The 19187-nt window shown below is 55.9% G+C and overlaps 1 protein-coding gene across 1 annotated transcript in view; it reads left to right on the forward strand.

Moving 5' to 3' along the window:
* Nucleotides 1-19187, forward strand: part of Myom3 (myomesin 3) — a 44744-nt gene that overhangs the window by 19869 nt on the left and 5688 nt on the right. The window contains exons 15-30 of the mRNA XM_047527829.1: nucleotides 230-413; nucleotides 3600-3774; nucleotides 4669-4790; nucleotides 5131-5318; nucleotides 5536-5662; nucleotides 6582-6760; nucleotides 9313-9427; nucleotides 10356-10512; nucleotides 11046-11155; nucleotides 12526-12570; nucleotides 13440-13576; nucleotides 15379-15523; nucleotides 15672-15731; nucleotides 16075-16142; nucleotides 17201-17311; nucleotides 18770-18857. Of these exons, the coding sequence (XP_047383785.1) occupies nucleotides 230-413; nucleotides 3600-3774; nucleotides 4669-4790; nucleotides 5131-5318; nucleotides 5536-5662; nucleotides 6582-6760; nucleotides 9313-9427; nucleotides 10356-10512; nucleotides 11046-11155; nucleotides 12526-12570; nucleotides 13440-13576; nucleotides 15379-15523; nucleotides 15672-15731; nucleotides 16075-16142; nucleotides 17201-17311; nucleotides 18770-18857 (2011 nt within the window). The remainder of the gene's footprint in view (nucleotides 1-229; nucleotides 414-3599; nucleotides 3775-4668; nucleotides 4791-5130; nucleotides 5319-5535; nucleotides 5663-6581; nucleotides 6761-9312; nucleotides 9428-10355; nucleotides 10513-11045; nucleotides 11156-12525; nucleotides 12571-13439; nucleotides 13577-15378; nucleotides 15524-15671; nucleotides 15732-16074; nucleotides 16143-17200; nucleotides 17312-18769; nucleotides 18858-19187) is intronic.

Raw genomic sequence — 19187 nt, forward strand, 5'->3', positions numbered from 1 at the left:
GGTGAATGTCCCGGTTGGAGAACCCCAGATTGAGTGCTGGACATGCGGGAGCTGAGGGCTCCATAGGCATCCAGCTGGGGAGATGGACGGGGCAGGTGGACCAGAGCTCTGGGGTGCTCAGGGCAGCCCCCGCCGGGGAGGAAAGCTCCTGAGAACGTGGGTGGGAAGGTCCCAGCCCAGCGCCAGGCCCCAGCCACCGCTAACCAACGCAGTTCCTCCTTCTCTTCAGTCAGTCATAGGGAGCGGCACCTGGGAGGCCATCGGGTCAGAAACACCTGTGAAGTCCCCGAGATTCGCCCTTCTCGACCTGGAGAAGGGCAAGTCCTATGTCTTCAGAGTGCGGGCGATGAACCAGTACGGCATGAGCGACCCCTCGGAGCCCAGCGAGCCCATCACCCTGCGGGGCAAGTCAGGTACCGTGTGATGCAGCGAGAGGCAGGGGAGGCAGGCTGGCTGCCGGCCTCCGGGACAGAGGACCCAGCGGTGCAGGGTGGGAGCCCGTCCCTGATCACCAGGCTAAAAAGCAACATGATCTCAGGCCTGTAAAGTTTCACCACGTCAGAAATCCCATTCTCTTCGGGCTCGGTGGCCCACACCTGTAATCCCAGGGGCTCGGAGGCTGAGGCAGAAGGATGGCGAGGTCTAAGTCAGCCTCAGCAACGTAGCGAGGCCCTAAGCAACTTAACGAGACCCTGTCTCTAAATAAAATATTTAAAAAGGGCTGAGATGTGGCTCAGTGGTTAAGCATCCCTGGGTTCAATCCCCAGTACCAAGAAAAAAAGAAAAGAAGAGAAATTCCATTCTCTGAAGAGCAAGCTCAGGGAGGTGAGGACTTTTTTTTTCAGATCAATGATTTACAGGTGATAGAGCCCCGCGGGGTCCAGCACAGAGCTGAGTGTGAGCAAGTGTCCCTCAGATCTAAAGGTCTCTGACCTGCCCCCTAGATCCTGCCTGCAGGAGGGGACCTCCCGAGCAGGCCCTGCTCCCTCCTCCAGAGGGCGGAGCTGTCCCACCTGAGCCCTGACCCACCCAGCAGGACACCGCTCCTCATCCAGGCCCAGGGTCCTGGGCAAGTCTCATCCTAGCCTTGAACCTTGCCTTCCTCACCTGCCAAATCTATTACTCTGAAGTCCTGGCTACTGCGCCCCCTCAGCTCCTCCTAGTCCCCCAGCTGCAGCTCCAGCCTGTCCCCACTTCCCAAAGCCCCTCCCTCAGAGGCCCCTGGAGGCCCCTGGATTGTGAGGGTCTTTGCTCTTTGCTCAGTCAGATCAGCAGGTTCTCTGCAGCAGCCATTGCCAACTAGTTCTTTAAGGAACTAGCTACAGCAGGAGCCACCCCAGAAAGGCCCCGGCCCGTGTGGGATGGTTTCAAAGCCTAGATGTGCTCTGCTGTAACAGGTGTGTGTGTGTGTGTGTGTGGTGTGTGTGTGTGGTGTGTGTGTGTGTGTGTGTGTGGTATGTGTGTGGTGTGTGTGTGTGGTGTGTGTGTGTGTGGTATGTGTGTGGTGTGTGTGGTGTGTGGTGTGTGTGTGGTATGTGTGTGTGGTGTGTGTGTGTGGTGCATGTGTGTGGTGTGTGTGTGGTATGTGTGTGGTGTGTGTGTGGTGTGTGTGTGGTATGTGTGTGTGTTGTGTGTGTGTGGTGTGTGTGTGTGTGGTATGTGTGTGGTGTGTGTGTGGTATGTGTGTGGTGTGTGGTGTGTGTGTGGTGTGTGTGTGTGTGGTATGTGTGTGGTGTGTGTGTGGTATGTGTGTGGTGTGTGGTGTGTGTGTGTGTGGTATGTGTGTGGTATGTGTGTGTGTGTGGTGTGTGTGTGTGTGTGGTATGTGTGTGTGGTGTGTGTGTATGTGGTGTGTATGTGGTGTGTGTGGTATGTGTGTGTGTGGTATGTGTGTGTGTGGTGTGTGTGTGGTATGTGTGTGTGGTGTGTGTGTGGTGTGTGTGTGGTATGTGTGTGGTGTGTGTGTGGTGTGTGTGTGGTGTGTGTGTGTGGTGTGTGTGTGTGGTATGTGTGTTGTGTGTGGGGTGTGTGTGTGGTATGTGTGTGTGTTGTGCATGTGTGGTATGTGTGTGTGGTATGTGTGTGTGTTGTGTGTGTGTGGTGTGTTTGTGTTGTGTGTGTGTTGTGTGTGTGTGTTGTGTGTGGTGTGTGTGTGTGTACATGGCATCTGTGAATGGTTGGGTGTTGGGTGGGCACTCGGTGTTTTTCTTTCATTCTGATCCTGGGGCACACGAGGTCTCTGAGTGGCCTCCTCCTCCAGCCTCTCCCCTCCACCCAGCTGCACCCACCACCACACTCTTCAATCCCAGAGGCTGAATTGATGGCAGGACTTTCCTGCACCTCGGACCTCGAGTCTGCTTCTCAGTAGGGCCAGTGTGGTGTGAGTGTGGTGTGTGTGGGGGGTGTGTGGGGTGTGTGGTGTGTGTGTGGGGGGGTGCTAGTTGGCGATAGCTGCTGCAGAGAACCTTCTGATCTGACTGAGCAAAGAGCAAAGACCCTCACAATCCAGGGGCCTCCAGGGGCCTCTGAGGGAGGGGCTTTGGGAAGTGGGGACCAGGCTGGAGCTGCAGCTGGGGGACTAGGAGGAGCTGAGGGGGCGCAGTAGCCAGGACTTCAGAGTAATAGATTTGGCTCACACTCAACACAAGCGGCAATTATGCTGGACAGGTGCTGAGTTCAGCCCTTTTCTGTTGCCTCTGAGGCACCGCCAGAGCACAAAAGAGATGTCTGAGGAAAAAGGAAGACAAGGCTCTGCAGTGCAGGGGCGGGGAGGGCTAGAGGTGAGGCCTGCAGAGGCGAGGGCTGAAGCATTGAGAGGCAGGAGCCTTAGGAACAAGAGGAGAAAAGAAAAACAGATTGGGTAAAAAAAAAAAAGAGGGTGGAGGAATCCCACATTTGGGGCAAAGGAAGAGAAGGAGCCACCAAAGGATGTGTAAGGACTTTGAGAAGTGAAGAGAGAGGTAGGAAGATAGTGTACCTGCTATCTGTCCATCCATCCAACCATCCAACCATACTTCCATCTATCCATTCATCCATCCATGCATCCATCCATCTGGCCATCCATCCATCCATCCATCCAATCATCCAACCATCCATCCAACTATCTATCCATCCATCCACCCATCCATCCACCCATCCATCCATCCATTCATCCATCCATCCATCCATTCAATCATCCAAATGTCCATCCATGCATCCAATCAACCATCCATCCCACTATCCATCCATCCAACCATCCATCCATGCATCCATCCATCTCTCCATTTATATCTATCCATTTAATCATAGCAGCCCCAACTTAAGGAATTTAGTCTCAGAAAGTCATGAAACTCAGTAGAGAAATTTCAAGGAAAGGAAATCAAAGTTTCTTGAGATTGAAGATAAGGACAAAGGGAAATATCAGATTTGGTGACATCTGAAAGAGAGATCACAAGGATCTTAATGCTTGAATGAGGAAGCAGAGATGCTCGGGGTCAGAGGAGAGGAGACTTAGGACAGGAAAGTCTCTGGCACACTTCTGGGACTGGGAAATTTTGAACCTACGCCTCATCAGAGACATAACCCAGTGTCTTCTCTCTGCCCACGTGTCTGTTTTACAGCCACTCTCCCTCCCCCGGCTCAAGTTCAAGCTTTCCGAGACACGCAGACCTCTGTCTCCCTGGTCTGGGATCCTGTGAACGGGGGCACGGAGCTCCTGGGTTATTACATTTACTCCCGGGAGGTGGGGTCATCTGAGTGGCAAACCGTTAACAACAAGCCCATCCAGGACAGCAGGTAAGTGTCCCTCACCCCTCCTGCACCAGGACATCCTCAAAGGAGGGGCCACAGCCATAAGGAAGCCCACCATTTCACAGGATGGACCTCGACCTGGATCCCGTTCCCAGCTCTTTCATATTTTAGGTCCCTAATCTAATTGCAACCCTGAGTTTCGGACAATGATTTTTATTGTCATTTTACAGATGACATTTTATAGATGGAGAAACTGAGGCACAGAGAGATTAAGTAACTTGCCATGATTCCCATAGTTAGTAAGTGCAGGAATGGGGACAAGGACCCAGGTGGCCTCCTTTTTGACAAACGCTGGCTGAGGGCATGCCATTTGTGGGAGACCAGGGACAGAGGTGACCACTGGCTTAGAGGACCCCCTACAGAACAAGATTTACTATAGGAAAATATGGGCAAGGGAAAAAGGTCTACGAAAGGAGGTTTTATCAAGCAGGGACGGAATGAGGACAATTTTCTCTAAGCCTGGGCGTTCTTGTATGTCCCTGGATGACAGTTCGGTTTGGGGTGGGGTCTTTAAGAGGACTCTGTGGTTTTGAGTTACAGCATTAGTACAGATAGTAACAGACACTCTCCTTTTTCAAGGCCAAGGCCCAGGTTCCTGAAGATGCACAGGTGGCGCTGGGTCAGGGTGCTGCCTTGGCATTAGCTTGGTACCTTTCTCTGCATTTGCGCCTTCGCGGAGGCCTGTCGTGGAGCAGAGGTGCTTTACCACCCCCAGGACAACATCCTCCGGGCTACCATTTCAGGCATCACTCTGGGAACAAGAAGACCTGGCCCGGAACCCTCAAACCTGTTGCTCATTTATCTCACAAGGGTGTTCTAGAAAGTTCAGAAAGTCCCGGGCTGTTTCGCCATCCCTGAGGCCACACTCTTCTCTCCCAGGTTCACAGTTCCCGGGCTGCGGACCGGCAGGGAGTATGAGTTTTGCGTCAGGTCGGTCAGCGAGGCAGGCGTGGGTGAGAGCTCAGCCTCCACCGGGCCCATCAGGGTGAAGCAGGCACTGGGTGAGTCCAAGGGCAGGTTCAGCCCGGAGGCCTCTGGGCAGCCTGAGCTGGGTGGGCTGACCCCAGCCACCAGTGGAGCCCATGCCCCGTGAGGGGAACTCTCACCACCTTTTCCTCTGGGGAGAAGTAACAACGGCCTGGGGCCACGGAGTGAGGCCGATCCTGATCATCTCTAGGGGGTGCGGAGCCCCAGGTCTAGAAACCTGAGGCCCCAGCTCCGGGAGGAGGGGTAGATGCTGCGGGCCCAGGGAGCAGCCCCTGCGGCAGGTGCCCCCAGGGATGCTCAGGCTCCACCGCCCAGTCCAGCACCCTGAGGAGCAGCTACCCTCACCTCCCGCAGCCACCCCATCGGCCCCCTATGATTTTGCCCTCCTGAATTGCGGGAAGAATGAAATGGTCATCGGGTGGAAGCCCCCCGCGCGTCGGGGAGGCGGCAAGATCCTGGGCTACTTCCTGGACCAGCATGACTCAGAGGAGCCGGACTGGCACCCGGTCAACCAGCAGCTTCTCCCGAGCCGAGTCTGCAAGGTGAGGCTGGGGGTGGCTCGTCCCTGCTGTGCAGAGAGCTGTGCCCCAGGCTCCAACTCTGAAGGAGGCCTGGAGTTCCCCTGCCTCTGCTCCAGCCAAGGTCACGAGCAGACCTCTCCAACCACCTGTTTAAAGCCCCCACAGACCTCCTGCTCTGGACCCCGCCCCCTCTTCCCTTCCCCAGCCCTGCCCTCCACGGCTCTCTCTGCTCCCCCAGGTCAGCGACCTTCGTGAAGGTCACTTCTACGAGTTCCGTGGCCGAGCTGCCAACTGGGCCGGTGTTGGCGAGCTGTCGGCACCCAGCAGCCTGTTCGAGTGCAAAGAGTGGACGATGCCCCAGCCAGGTGAGGAGTCCGGAGGCCCGAGGTCCAGCAGCTGCCCTCCCGCCCTCCCCACAGGGAGCCAACCAGGGGAGTGGCGCCCGTTCTTGGGGTCTGTCTTCCAGACCCCAGCCCTGACCTCTCCGGCCTGCCTGCCTGAGGGGACCCTCGGCGGCCCTGTGCCCCAGCACAAGCCACCCTGATTCGGCACACCATCGGAACTCAATTCTGGCCACAGACCAAGGCCACACTTGCAGGGTGACCAGTTTGCCCATGACCTTCTCAGTCGACCACTGAGTCAGGAATCCCCTCCCTCCTGGACCAGTGGGAACAGCTGGCCGCCCTACGCACTGCCCCCGTATCCCCCATTAGCGTTCCCACAAAGAGCCCTCCACTCCCGCTAGGAAGCCGCCATCATGGCCTCCATCATGGCTCAGCTCAGTACTGGTTCCCACCTAAACCCTTACCTGGTGGCAGTAATCGCGGCGTGGGGCACTTTCAGAGGTAACAGTTAATTAAGGTCCTTGCAATGTCCCAGACACTTGTCCACGAATCGTCCCACCACGGCTGTCAACAGCCCCGTAGCATGAGAACAATAATCATCCCCATTTTACAGATGAGGAGACAGGAACATGGAGGTTAAACCACTCACCCAGGGTCTCCATCGCTGGCTCTGGAGGTCCACCCTCTGCCTCTCTACTGAACACAGAAATGACAGGGACTTTAGAAGGATTCTCTCTGTCTGAGAAGGTCGGGGAGCTTCCTGAAGGGGTCAATTCTGACCACATTTGCCAGAGTCAAGCTCTGGCATGAAGCGAAGGCTGTCCAGGTCCCCCACTCTACCCTTCCAGCCTTGGTTGTGACTGACAAACTGACCCCTTGGCTCACTGCCCACCTGGCAGCCCAACCCCCACATCTCTGCACCGCCTCCCGTCTCCCACAGGTCCCCCGTATGATGTGCAGGTGTCCGAGGTGCGGGCCACCTCCCTTATGCTGCGGTGGGAGCCCCCGCTGTACACGGGGGCCGGGCCAGTCACAGGCTACCGCATCAGCGTCCAGGAGGAAGGCTCCGAGGAGTGGAAGCCCATCACGGCAGACCCCATCTCCGGCACCCACTTCAGGGTGAGTTTCTGCCCCTTCGTGGAACCCAGGGCCTCCCGTGCGCTAGGCGAGCGCTCTACCACTGGGCTGTGCCCCCGGCCCCGTCCCTCACCGTCCAGCCGGCCTGAGCCTGTTCTGCCCCTGGAGGTGCAGCACCATGGAACACCCAGGCTGGAACGACCATCAGGCAGCACTTCCCTCGCTCGGTGGCCACAGAGGACCAGAGGGAGAGGGTGGGTCACCGAGGGTCACACAGCAAGTGACCTTGCAGTAGTTAAGTCTGGCTGGCCAGTGGCCTTACCCTGCTCCACGTGGGACAGACTCCTCCCTAAAAACTCACTTGAGAGTCAGCCAGTTACATCAGCAGTTAGATGTGCTTAGCCCTGGTCCCAGAAATCCTGCTTCTAGGACTGGTTCGTAACGAATCAGGCGAGTGTAGGAAGACCTGGCCCTCTGGGGGTTGCTGACATACAGCACAGGGTGTCCTTCAAGTGGAACCCTGTGCTGGGTGGCGTAAAGAACAGGGCGTATAAGGAGTGGGATAGTATAAAGAGTGGAGCAGACGGCACGTGACCTTGGCATGAAAATACAGGTATCCAGTGCAGCTAGGAAAGACAAAGCAGGAGCTGGCAGAGGCTACTTACATGTGTAGGTAGCATACAATGTGTCAATCATGTCAAACAGATGATAGACAGACAGATGACAGTCAGACAGACAGACCCAGGTATGTACTATACATAGATAATCATGTGTTTCTTCATGTAAGTAAGAAACAAGCTCTAAACTCTCTGGATAAGTAAGAAATCTGGCAAGACTCCTGGTTTTGTTCCTTGGAGTTGTGGTTGTTTCAACTTCCACACATGTAGGAGGCAAGGGAAGCCCAGGGTGGTTTCCCGCACAATAAAGGCAAGGAAACGAAGAGGTCCCACGGCAGCAGAAAGGGTCGCCACCCGAGGCCATCGATAGGAACTACAGACTCCGGGTCACTGGCAGCTACTTCCACAGGCCATAATGTCTGTCCCCTGAAGCCAGCGGTTCTTGGGGGCCTCCTTCATCAAAGGAACACTTGTCAGGGCTGTTCTGTGATGTGAACCAGGTTCTGTGATGTGCAGCTCTAGGGAAAGATGGCCTGTGTCCCCATCCCCTTGTTTCCCAGGGCAGGAAGGTGCTCAGTCACCAGGACCATTCTTTAGCCTTCCAGGAGAGAGCCCAAACAGAAAACAGGGCGCCCGGCCCCAGAGGCCTCAAAACAGTGTGGAACAGAAAAGATACTAAAGAATATGGCCATGGCCATTTCTGAGAAATCTAGAATGATGTTTACCAAGTTGTCCACCCTGATCCTCTCCTGTGTGGGGTTGCCAGAGGAACTTTCCCTTTTCCTTCTACATTCTTCTCTATTGCTTCAAAATTTTCCGAACCAGCATACGTTTCTTTTATAATCAGAAAGCACTAAAAATGCTTTAATTTTATAAGAATGAGAATTAAGGCCATCTGAGACGGCGCCAGGAAGGATAAGCCTCACCCGTGGAATCCTGGGAGATACTACAGTCTCCCTTCCCTGGGGACCATTCTCCGCAGCAGAGTCGGCCAGTGCTGGGTTGGCCCTGGCCAAGGCAGACGGCCTCAGGGACTTGACCTGGTTTCCGTGTGGGGATGCTTGGCTGCCACTCACGGGCTCAGTCATTCTCTAACCACTTTTTGGCACCTATTCTGTGCCAGGCCTGGACCGTTTCCTAGACATAAAAAGCTGAACGTGTCACAGTGGTTGGGTAACAGGCACTTCCAATACTAAGTGATAAATGCTCAGAGATCGAGATGGATCTGAGGAATCCCAGGAGCTCAGAGTGGGAATCTCATTGCTGCTTCCTGGGATCCCTGCCTATGCTGGCGCCCAGTGGGGAAGCTGGAGCTGGAACCGGTTCTATCCAGAAGGAGGGAGGGTGCTCCCGACAGAGAACTCAGCAGGGCAAAGGTGGAGAGGCCTGAAGTGACGCGATGACTATGGGGACCCTGGGGGGCCTTGGCGTGAAGGGGTCTCTACGCGCAAGAAGACAGGGCTAAAGCAGATTGGAACACTTGAGGTCCTACATGCAAATTCTGAACTTGACCCTGAAGGCCACTGAAAGATTTGAGCATAATCAGATTGGCAGAGGGAAAGACGGCCTGGAGAAGAAGCGTCCTGGGACAGAGATGCCATTTAGGTGGTGGGACATGAAGCCGCAGTCAAGGTGTGGCTGGGCCACCTTCACAGAACGTTAGGGAAACAAAACGGGGGAACTGGGTGATTGTATGGGGAGGGCTCAGGGAAAGGACGTCATAGATGTTCCCAGGCCTGTCCCTGGGCCGTGGGTGGAAGGTGGCATCTGCGGAGAGACGTGGGACATAGGAAGGAAGAGGGCTTTCTGGGCAGGAGGCGCACACCTCAGCAGAGGGAGGTGCTCCTCGCCTGTCCCCAGGGCCAGGACAGCCCGTGTCTTCCTCAGGGTTTCACCGAGTGTTCTCTGTGCCCCCGGCCAGTGTTCCAGGAGGTCAGCTTCAGTGTCCTCAGTGTTGGCTCTTGTCCCCACCTCCAGGTTTGTGACTTGCAGCCAGGAAAGAGGTATATGTTCCAGGTCCAGGCCATAAATTCAGCTGGCCTGGGGCAACCATCGCTGCCCACTGACCCTGTGCTCCTGGAGGAGAAGCCAGGTAGGGACGGGCAAGGGTGCTGGCGCTACGCGGCTGGGCTGTCCCGGGGGACGGTGAAGGTCAGCAGGGAGTGGGGAGTACAGAGGGTGGCAGCAGGACAGGGTCGCCGGCCCCTGGGCACCTGCAGGCCCTTCTCTCCTTGCCTGCTCCTCTCGCCCTCCCCGCTGCCCTCCATTTCTGTGGGATCCAAGACGGGATCGACCTTGTCCACAGGGTTCGACGGTATCTTCCAGTCTTTATAGGCCACGTGCATAAACTCCCGCCACTCCTTGTGGGTCTTTTAAACGACACCCAGCTCCCTTTCAGTGTCCACGAGTGGCTTTGCCCGTGGCAATCGCAGTGCCTGAGGTCCCTCCTGTGACACAAGCCAAAGGCCATGCTAGGTCCTGGCACTTTAGAATCGACTTCGTTATAGCTGGGGAGACTAACCACCAGGGCACACAGCTAGAAAGTGCAGAGTCCCTTGGCTCTCGGAACCACAAACCACATTCTCTTTCCACTCTTTTAATTATTCATTCATCCAACAAATATTTGGGGACGCCCCCATGGCACTGGGGACCCAGAAGTTCATGAGAAAGCAGGTCCCTGCACAGGGAGGGGGAGGGGCAGGCGGGGAGTGGGGGACAGTAAAGGAGGGATCTCTTCTACCAGGAAGGAGATTGAGGTGGTGTTGAGTGTCACAGAGGAAGTAGAACGTGGCCTCTGGTGGGGGGGCCACGTTAGCCGGGGCAGTCGGGGAGGCCTCTGAGAGGAGGGGACATCAGAGCTGAGAAGGAGCCATGGAGCACAGCTTTGGAGGGCTAGCAAGGAGTCTGGGCTCTTTATGCCACTCAAGTGCGATGCTGCCACTCAAGGGCCCGAGCAGGGAGGGGAGTGGCCTGGTTTACCATCATAAGCACCTAGTGCCCTCCACCGGACCTCCCCTCAGATGCCCACGAGATCGAGGTGGGTGTGGACGAAGAGGGCCACGTCTACTTGGCCTTCGAAGCCCCAGAGGCCCCCGACTCCTCCGAGTTTCAATGGTCCAAAGACTACAAGGGTCCACCGGACCCCCAGCGGGTTGAGGTCAAGGATGAAGTCAACAGGTAAGCGAGGGAGAGGAGGAGCCGGCTGGGGGTGGGGCGCGAAAGGGCTGAAACGGCGACATCGCTTTGGAGGGCCTTTCTCACGAAGGACCTGCAGGAGCCTCGGCCTCGGTGCCTCCACAGAGAGGCCCAGGCCCTGGTTTCCAGCCTGGGCGCCAGCTCCTGGCTCTGGCAGGGGCGCTGGACTCAGCTTTCTCACTGATAAGTGCGGCTTGGATCAGATGACCACGAGGGCGTCTGTCGGTGCCCCCGGGCTCACTCCTCCCCAGCTACTCATGGCCCTGTCCCTCCGGAGGTGACGCTCATGCCTTGAGCCCTGGGGGCAGACAGGGCGACGCAGCCAGTAAGCAGGCTGTACCACTGAAGGTGCCAGGCCCCCGAGGAGGGGCAGGGAGGCAGCTGCCCCTGCTTCCCGGATTGCTCAGGGTCTTGCCTGGAGCACTGGCCACCAGAACCAAGATTCTCCAGCTGTCAGGCCCCCAATGCACAAGACCAGTGACCCCACCCCAGAGTCTCATTCCCCTGTCTGCCAGGTCCAAGGTCATCCTGAAAGAACCTGACCTCGAGGATCTGGGCACCTACTCGGTGGTAGTCACTGATGCTGACGAAGACATCTCTGCAAGCCACACATTGACCGAGGAAGGTAATTCCCCTGCTCCCTGCCACCTCCCCGGGAGACAGACCCTATCTAGAGTCCAACACAAACACAGCAAAACTGAGTACAGCAGCCCTCACTCACCCACACACTTCCCAGTCATCAGTCAGTCAGTCAAATCCCTATTGAACACCCGCCATATGGCAGGTACCGTCCTAGGCCCTCAACTCGAAAATCCCTGCCTGATAGAATTTACATTCTTCTTGTCTCTCTCATTTTCCCACTTCTGGTGGGGCAAATGTTCCAGAATTATTTTGCCTCCTTCAATAGCATAAGAAAAACAAGAATGCAAGGGTGATCATGAACTGCAAGCAGTTGTTGTTCTGTGGAGTGAGGAGGACAATAGGGAGCAGTAAGGACTGTGGCTAACCAGAGTGTGGAAGCCATGTCTGAAGGTCCAGCCACACCTGATGGAACCAGGGCTCGTGGCTGATGAGACTCACTCACTACTGTCTTTAGAGCAACTAGGACACCCGTGCCCACTGTCCTAAGAAGCAAAACCCAGAGGGACTGGGTTGCAATTCCAGTTCCTTGATTTGCTAGCTATTTGGCCTTGGACAAATTATATCACCTCTCCGACCTCAGTTTCCTCATCCGCGAAGGGGGATTATAACCCCTGACTGCCCCATGAAACAATGTTCTTTTGCAGATACAATTAGATGTTTCTGTGCAAACGAAAGCCATCCACAGGAGTGGGGTTTTTGTTTTGTAGACTGGGTGCTTGCCAGAGTCCTAACTCAGCATGCTAAGGACCCTGGAGTTTATAAGGGAAAATGAGGCATGGGCCCTGACCCTGCCGATTCATCCCTACAGTACACACTTATTGAGCACTTATTGTGTTCCACACACTCGTGTAGGTCCAGAGTTCAGCTCAGCACTAGAGACAAAACTAACTCAAAGGAGCAGTTGGCATTCATGCCAGCTCGCTGCAGACCCGCTGTGGAGCCTTCGAGGGCTGGGGGTGGGGTCCAGAACCTCAGGCACAAGGACGGCACGTTACAGTGGGTTAACAATAAGCCTCAGGAGCCTGCGGGCCAGGAGTGGCCTGTGTGTGGCGGTAACGCTCAACCCACCAGCGGGAGAACTACTGAGACCAAGCAGGGCCTGGCAGAGCCCGTGGCCTCCAGGGAGGTGGGCTCGATGCAGGCCGTGAAGGAGAGAGCAGGAGAGCTCGGGGCACCCAGCAGCAGCCCCAGCCTCTTCCTCTGTGCCCCTGGGCCAAAGCCCACAGTGCCCCAAGTCACCAATGGTGAGGGCATGTCTCAGGGCTTCACCTGGCATGGGACACAGGATGGCTCTGGAGTCCTCTGGCCGGACGTTTCATCCTCTCCGTTCTCTTCCTTGCCCCTCCTACCCAGAGCTGAACAGGCTGAAGAAGTTGAGTCACGAGATCCGAAACCCAGGTAAGCACCCCAGGGGACAGGCTCGTGCTGCTCCCAGGGGCCAGGGCGCGTCCTGAGCAGAGCTGAGTCCACCAGAGAGCCAGGAAGGAATGCGGATCAGAGGATGGGGAGCCACAGGGCCGGAGGCCAGAGACCAGGGGAGGCCCTGAAAGAGGAAAGGGCAGCGGCAGGGGCTGAGGAGGTGTGAGGGAAGGACGTGTGATGGTCCCTTCTCACATCCGCTCCTCAGTCATTTGGATCTGGGATCATCCATACCTCCACTTCTCTCCATTGGCTAGGGGTGGTACACGCTGTCCTGGGGCCAGGGTTGCAAACTTGGCTGCACGTTGAAATCGCCTCCAGGAGCTTTTCAAAATCCCAGTGCCTCTGGGCGTGGTGGTGCACACCTGTGATCCCAGTGGTTTAGGAGGCTGAGGCAGGAAGATTGCAAGTTCAAAGCCAGCCTCAGCAAAAACGAGGCTCTAAGTAGCTCAGTGAGACCCTGTCTCTAATAAATACAAAATAGGGCTGGGGATGTGGTTCAGTGGTTAAGTGCCTGTGAGTTCAATCCCCACTACCCAAAAGAACCCCGCGATGCCCAGGCCAAACCCCAGGCAAATCAGAATTTCCAGGGGTGGAGGCCAGACTCCAGTGTTATCAAAAGCCCTCAGGATCCTATGCCAGCCAGGTGGTGAACCATGAGCCGGTGAAGGGGAAAAGCCAATGAGGGCAAACCAGAGTGGGAGAGAAGCTCCTCAGACCCCACGGTCCAGGCTCCTTCAGGCCTCCAAGCCCATCGCACGTCAGATGCCAACTGGGTCCAGGCAGGGCTGGCGGGGAGGGGGAGGGGAGCGTGCCCCACCCACGCACTTCCGGACCTGCGCCCCCAGTGATCAAGCTGATCTCCGGCTGGAACATTGACATCCTGGAGCAAGGAGAGGTGCGACTGTGGCTGGAAGTGGAAAAGCTGTCCCCCGCTGCTGAGCTGCACCTCATCTTTAACCAGAAGGAGATCTTCAGCTCCCCGGTAATTGGCCCTCAGTCCCTGCATGAGGCTCCGCGACTAAGGTGACTCACCTGGCTTTGGCTCTCCACAGGCCGGAACCTCCCCACGGTGGGCCTTTCAAAGATGGCTTATGTGCTTGGCTGTCACCAAGACGGAGTGGGGATGGGGACACCTGGCAAATTTTAGTACATGGGAGGTGGGAAGGGGAGGCAGGAGGTGTCAGGGACACTTGCCCAACAGAATTTTCTACACCTCCTACAACTCTCAAAGGCCCCAGCAGACGACCGTCCAGCGGAACCCTTTTCATGCAGATAATTATCCAAGCCCAGACCCTAAGCCTGTTTTAGGTACAAGTACAAAGTCCTTCTGCACGAGTTTAGTACGCAGAGTGGAGCGTTTCTGTTCTGTCGGTCACTTGTGCTCATTGACTCATTTCCTGTTCTTGTACATGACAGCTCCTGATTGTCTTGCTTTTCTTCTCTTAAATTCAAACTAGGTTGTCATTAACTCAGTGCAGCAGGAAACATCAGCGCTCAGATGTGCCTGAGCATCTGCAAAACACCTGTTGAGGGCTGGGGATACGGCTCAGTTGGTAGGATGCTAGCCTCGCAAGCACAAGGCCCTGGGTTCAATCCCAGCACCCCCCCCAAAAAAAAAATACATGTTGGTTCATTTTAAATGAGTCTATCACTCCTTCATGTTACAGTGAAAGTGCTACATTGTTTTTATTTTAATTCATAGGTAGATAGGCCAAGTTAGATTGAGCCATATACATTGCTGATCTTCCACCGTATTTACCTACCCACACGGCGATTTCCATCTCAGGAAAGATTCAGGCTCATGATGTGATCTCACGTTATCTGTGAGTCTCATCTGCAGATGGCAAAGCAGCCATCAGGACACAAGTGTTGGGGCTGGTTGGATTGCTGTGTAGCCTGGGCAAGACACTGGGTTAAATCCCCAGCAGAAAGGAAGGAAGGGAGGGAGAGAAAGAAACACAGCATGTGATTATCACAGAGGAGTGGATGCTGGTTCTGACCAAGGGAATGCCCTCTGGGGTGGATGTCAGAAAACTCACATCCAGTCCCATGGGCTGCCTGACCTAACTATGGCAGGTGTCCACCTCTCTGTGCCTCTGTTTTTGCATCTGTATAATGGGCAGGCTGACCCAGGATTGGGAGGAGTAAATGAGGAAACCGACTGGAAGGCCCCAGTGGCAGACCTTGCCACCTGTAAAGGGGTATTAATTCTAGATGCAAGTGCCTTGGTGGCTTTTATTTATTTTTTGGCCAGGGAGGGTACCAAGGATTGTACTCAGGGGCATCAACCACTGAGCCATATCCCCAGCCCTATTTTGTATTTATTTAGAGTCAGGATCTCACTGAGTTGCTTAGCACCTCGCCATTGCTGAGGCTGGCCTTGAATTCACGATTCTCCTGCCTCAGCCTCCCAAGCTGCTGGGATTACAGGCATGTGCCACCATGTCCGGCACTGGTGGCTTTTGATATCATCCTTTATATGCTTTTAGAGAGTCCTGTTAAATTGTAAAAGAAGTAGAAAATAACCGAAAATGAGGCATAGGAGGGGTGAGGTACTTATTATTAAACTGTAATTAATTTAAGCATCCAGAGGGTGTTCCCAGCACTGAGTGCTGGGGGAGCCCCCGACTATACAAGCAGGAAAGGGCTGCCCAGGGCCCCTCCCCAGTCTCTGAGGCTGATAACTTTGCACTCATCACCCCCAAGTCCGACTACCCCCTGAGGTCTGCCCCACAGCAGAGCCCCCAGGATGGGAAAGGTGACTTGGGGGTTTGTTCTCCCCAGAACCGCAAAATCAACTTTGACCGAGAGAAGGGGCTGGTGGAAGTGATCATCCAGCACCTGTCGGAGGAAGATAAGGGGTCGTACACCGCTCAGCTCCAAGACGGAAAAGCCAAGAACCAGATCACCCTGGCCCTGGTGGACGACGGTCAGCCCCACCCTGCCTGCCCTGCCCCACACACCCCGCGCCCCCTGCAGGCTCTTGGCTCCCAGCTCCGGGGCCTGTCCATCCAGTGTCCCCTCTGGAGTCCTGTGCTACTCTGGGCTCATGCCGGCTCCTCCCTGTGTGTTCACAGATTTTGACAAACTTCTGAGGAAGGCAGATGCTAAGAGAAGAGACTGGAAGAGGAAACAAGGTAAGAGCTGCTGTAGTGAAGTCCAGAAGCCTCCGCCTCTGGTCAGTGCTGGAGAACAGATAGACGTGGGTGTTAATGGGAGCCCCATCCCCACCCCAGAGGGGCCCATTGAGGTTCAGTCCAGTTCTGTCCTAGCACTCTCCCAACCCGAGTGAGTTCCTCCTTAGAGTCTGCACCCCAGGCCTCTCTCTTGCTCCACCCCAGTCCGGCCCTGTGCCCACAGCACCTTAGGGGCCAGTGGTCTTCTGCTGCTTCTGCCCAGCTGCCTTCTCCTGTATGGCCACCAGGTGGCGCCGGCCTAGCCTGTGTGGATGAGTGGGTGTGTCTACTGTGTGCCCTGCAGGTCCCTATTTCCAGGATCCTTTGCAGTGGAAGATCACCGAGGACTGCCAAGTGCTGCTGACATGCAAGGCAAGTCCTTGCCTGCCCGGTGGGGAGGGACCTGCAGCTTGTCCCCTAGTCCACTGGCTGTCCCTGCCCACCCCACTCCATAAATTCCATTCCCCATAAATTCCATTCCCTGTGCTTGGCTGACCCCCTACCTGGGAAGTGGCCCCTGGGAGACCACACTTAACCTTAAAACAAGTTATCTTCCCAGAGTGCAGGCAGGGGGACACGTAAGGTGGGTTAACCCCAAGCTAGCTCTCCCAGTGGCTCCAGGCCGGGTCCCATGGGGCCAGTGGGAGCCAGACACTCTGTCACCCACCTGACAATGATCCCCACCTCACAGATGAGAAAACCCTGGGGAAGTATCTCCAGAGCACAGGATTAGTGGTGGAGTCCAGGGTCTATCAGAGACTGCCTGACTCCAAAGGCCTCTTCAGCAACCAGAGAGGGACAGGGTGGGTGGGGGCTCCTCCAGAAGCATGCTCATTCGGGAAACTGAAGCACCTACTAGGTGCCAGGTGCTCTGAAAGGCATGAGGCACCTGAGGATGAAGACGTGGTCCCTCGGGCCTCTGGGAGCCCACGGTTGAGGACCCCTGGAAAGCAGCTTGCCTCCTGCTCGATCAGACCTGTGCAGGGAATTATTAGTCACGATGGGGGCGTGCCGTGCTTCTGGGAAGGTTCCCTGGAGGAAGTGACATCTAACTGAGCCTATAAGACGTGTAGGCATGGTTCGGGGGTGTAGCTCAGTGGTAGAGCATTCGTGCACCATGCATGAGGCCCTGGGTTCGATCCCCAGCATGCAGGCACATGTGGTGCACGCACACACACAACACACACATGCATGTGCACACACAAAAGCCTAGGCATTTACAAGGAAAACAGAGAAGGGACGCCTTGGGCAAAAGCTCCGATTCCAGAAGCCCGCAGAGGAGACCAATGGGCGAGGAAGGGCCCCCTGGGATTTGGCCGAGTCTGTGGGATTGGCCACGGGAAGGAAGTCTTGCTTGTGGAATAATTGTGAGGGGCTGAGTGGTCACTTGAGAAAACCGATGGCGTCCCCTCGTGCCCCACCCTCCCCAGGTGACCAACACCAAGAAGGAGACTCGCTTCCAGTGGTTCTTCCAGAGGAGGGAGACGCCAGACGGTCAGTACGACCCGCAGACCGGAGAAGGATATATCCTCATTGAAGAGGCGAGTGCCAGCTGCTCCAGGCCCCGCCCCTCCGTCAGCCGCAAGTGTGCGGAGTCCCCACAGGGCTGGGGCCAGGGCGAGGGGAGGGAGGCCCTTGTCGTAGGTGCAGATTTTAAGGGGCATCAAAAACTCAATAACCAAAGTAAGTAACAATTCATGCAACATCTTAAAATCACAATTAACAACGAAAGACGGTGAAGGAGAAAACTAGCAAACTGCTCAATAGGGGCAGGACCAGTGCTACTGATTTCCCTTTGCCTGAGTGCCTGGCCTGGCCATGCGGCTGACTGTGCCTCCTCAGGCTAGTAGCTGCCCTTCTCTGATCTCAGCTGAGATCAGAGCAGGTTGGAAGGGATGTTCTCTCCATGATCCTTCCTGCCGCGACAGTCCAGGATTGAGGACAGGGAGGAAGTCTTTGTCGGGGCAGAGCAGAGCGGGCCTGGAGTTCGACTCTCCCACCCGTCCTCCCCCACAGGGTGGCCTGGTTACGGTCTGCATTTCTCTGTCCTGCTGCTGATTCCCGTGGCCTTGCTGAGTGGCACGTAGGAATAGAGAAATCACAGGTTGCCTGCTAAAGAGGAAATAATGATTTCCAGGTCTTCTAAATCCTAACCAGGACAATGCCACATTAGCCTTGGCCACCATTTTGCTGGTGGGTAAACTGAGGCTCAGAAGGGTTAAGTTCAAGGACACAAGGCTGGAGTGTGGGTTCAGGAATCCCTCTAGTCCCTGCTCCCAATTTGGCTGTAACTTTGGAGCCGTCAGTGCATGAAGGGAAGGAAGAGGGGTGTAGGAAAGAATTGTTGGGGTTTGGTCTCTCAAATCCCAGGTTAAGGGCTGGCCTCTGCCCTGGACCCTGACCCCAAGCCCACTACACAGGGATGTCCTGGGTGTTGGCGTCTGACCTCTGATGGTGCCTGAAAAGCCCAACCCCTGGGCGGGAGCTGGAGCCGGTGGCAGAGAGCTTGCCTAGCACGGGAAAGCCCTGGGTTCCGTCCCCAGCACCATCAAAAGAAATGCCCCAAGCCTTTGCTTTGCCGGCTGTTGGCGCTGACAACGTGCCAGAAGGGCTTGTCCCAGGTCAAAGCAAGCACAGCCACACTTCCTTCTGTAAGGTGCAGAATGGTCCCTCCATCCAGGGGCGCCCAGGAAGGGGCAGCGTGGCAGGGGCATGCGTGCTCAGACAAGCTCTGCAAGAGGGCTCTCTGTGCCCTCAACCCAAAGGCAGGTCACCACAGCCACCCCGACTCTCCTCGGGCTCAGACAAGCCCTGAGCCAGGAACCGACGGTTACGGGAGCCACCTTGGAGACCACCAGCCCAATGAGTGGACTGGGCCCCAGAGAGAGGGTCTTGCCTGAGGTCCCACAGAGTTAGGGGCAGGCCTGCAGCCCAGGCTCCCGGTCGCTGCCCACCTCTCCTCTGGACCCATGCTGACCCACCATCTCTCATCCTTCCAGTTGTCCAAAGAGGACCAGGGGCTTTACAGAGCAGTGGTCTCTGACGAGCGAGGGGAAGACGACACCATACTGGACCTCACAGGTGAAGGTAGGAGCTGGTGACCTTGGAGATGGGCCAGGAGGGCTGGGGTGTCACACTGGAGCAAGAGCCTGTGAAATGACCTGTGAGGTAAGATAGATGGGAATCCACGTGTCATTGGGGGAAATTGAGACAGAGAGGTTAAGTCACTTGCCCAAGTTGGCACAGCTCATCAGTGGCAGAGGGCTCATGTGTGACTCTGATGCCTGTGACCACCGTGAGCCCAGGCTTGGAGACCAAAGCCTGAGTCATTCCTCTGCCCCACCAAAGACCCAGGCTTCTCTTTAACCTGGTTGCTTCCACTAATGAGAAAATCACAGTTTGGCCTAAATGTCCTCC

The sequence above is a fragment of the Sciurus carolinensis genome, chromosome 1 (genome assembly GCF_902686445.1).
Source record: "Sciurus carolinensis chromosome 1, mSciCar1.2, whole genome shotgun sequence".
Lineage (NCBI taxonomy): Eukaryota > Metazoa > Chordata > Mammalia > Rodentia > Sciuridae > Sciurus > Sciurus carolinensis.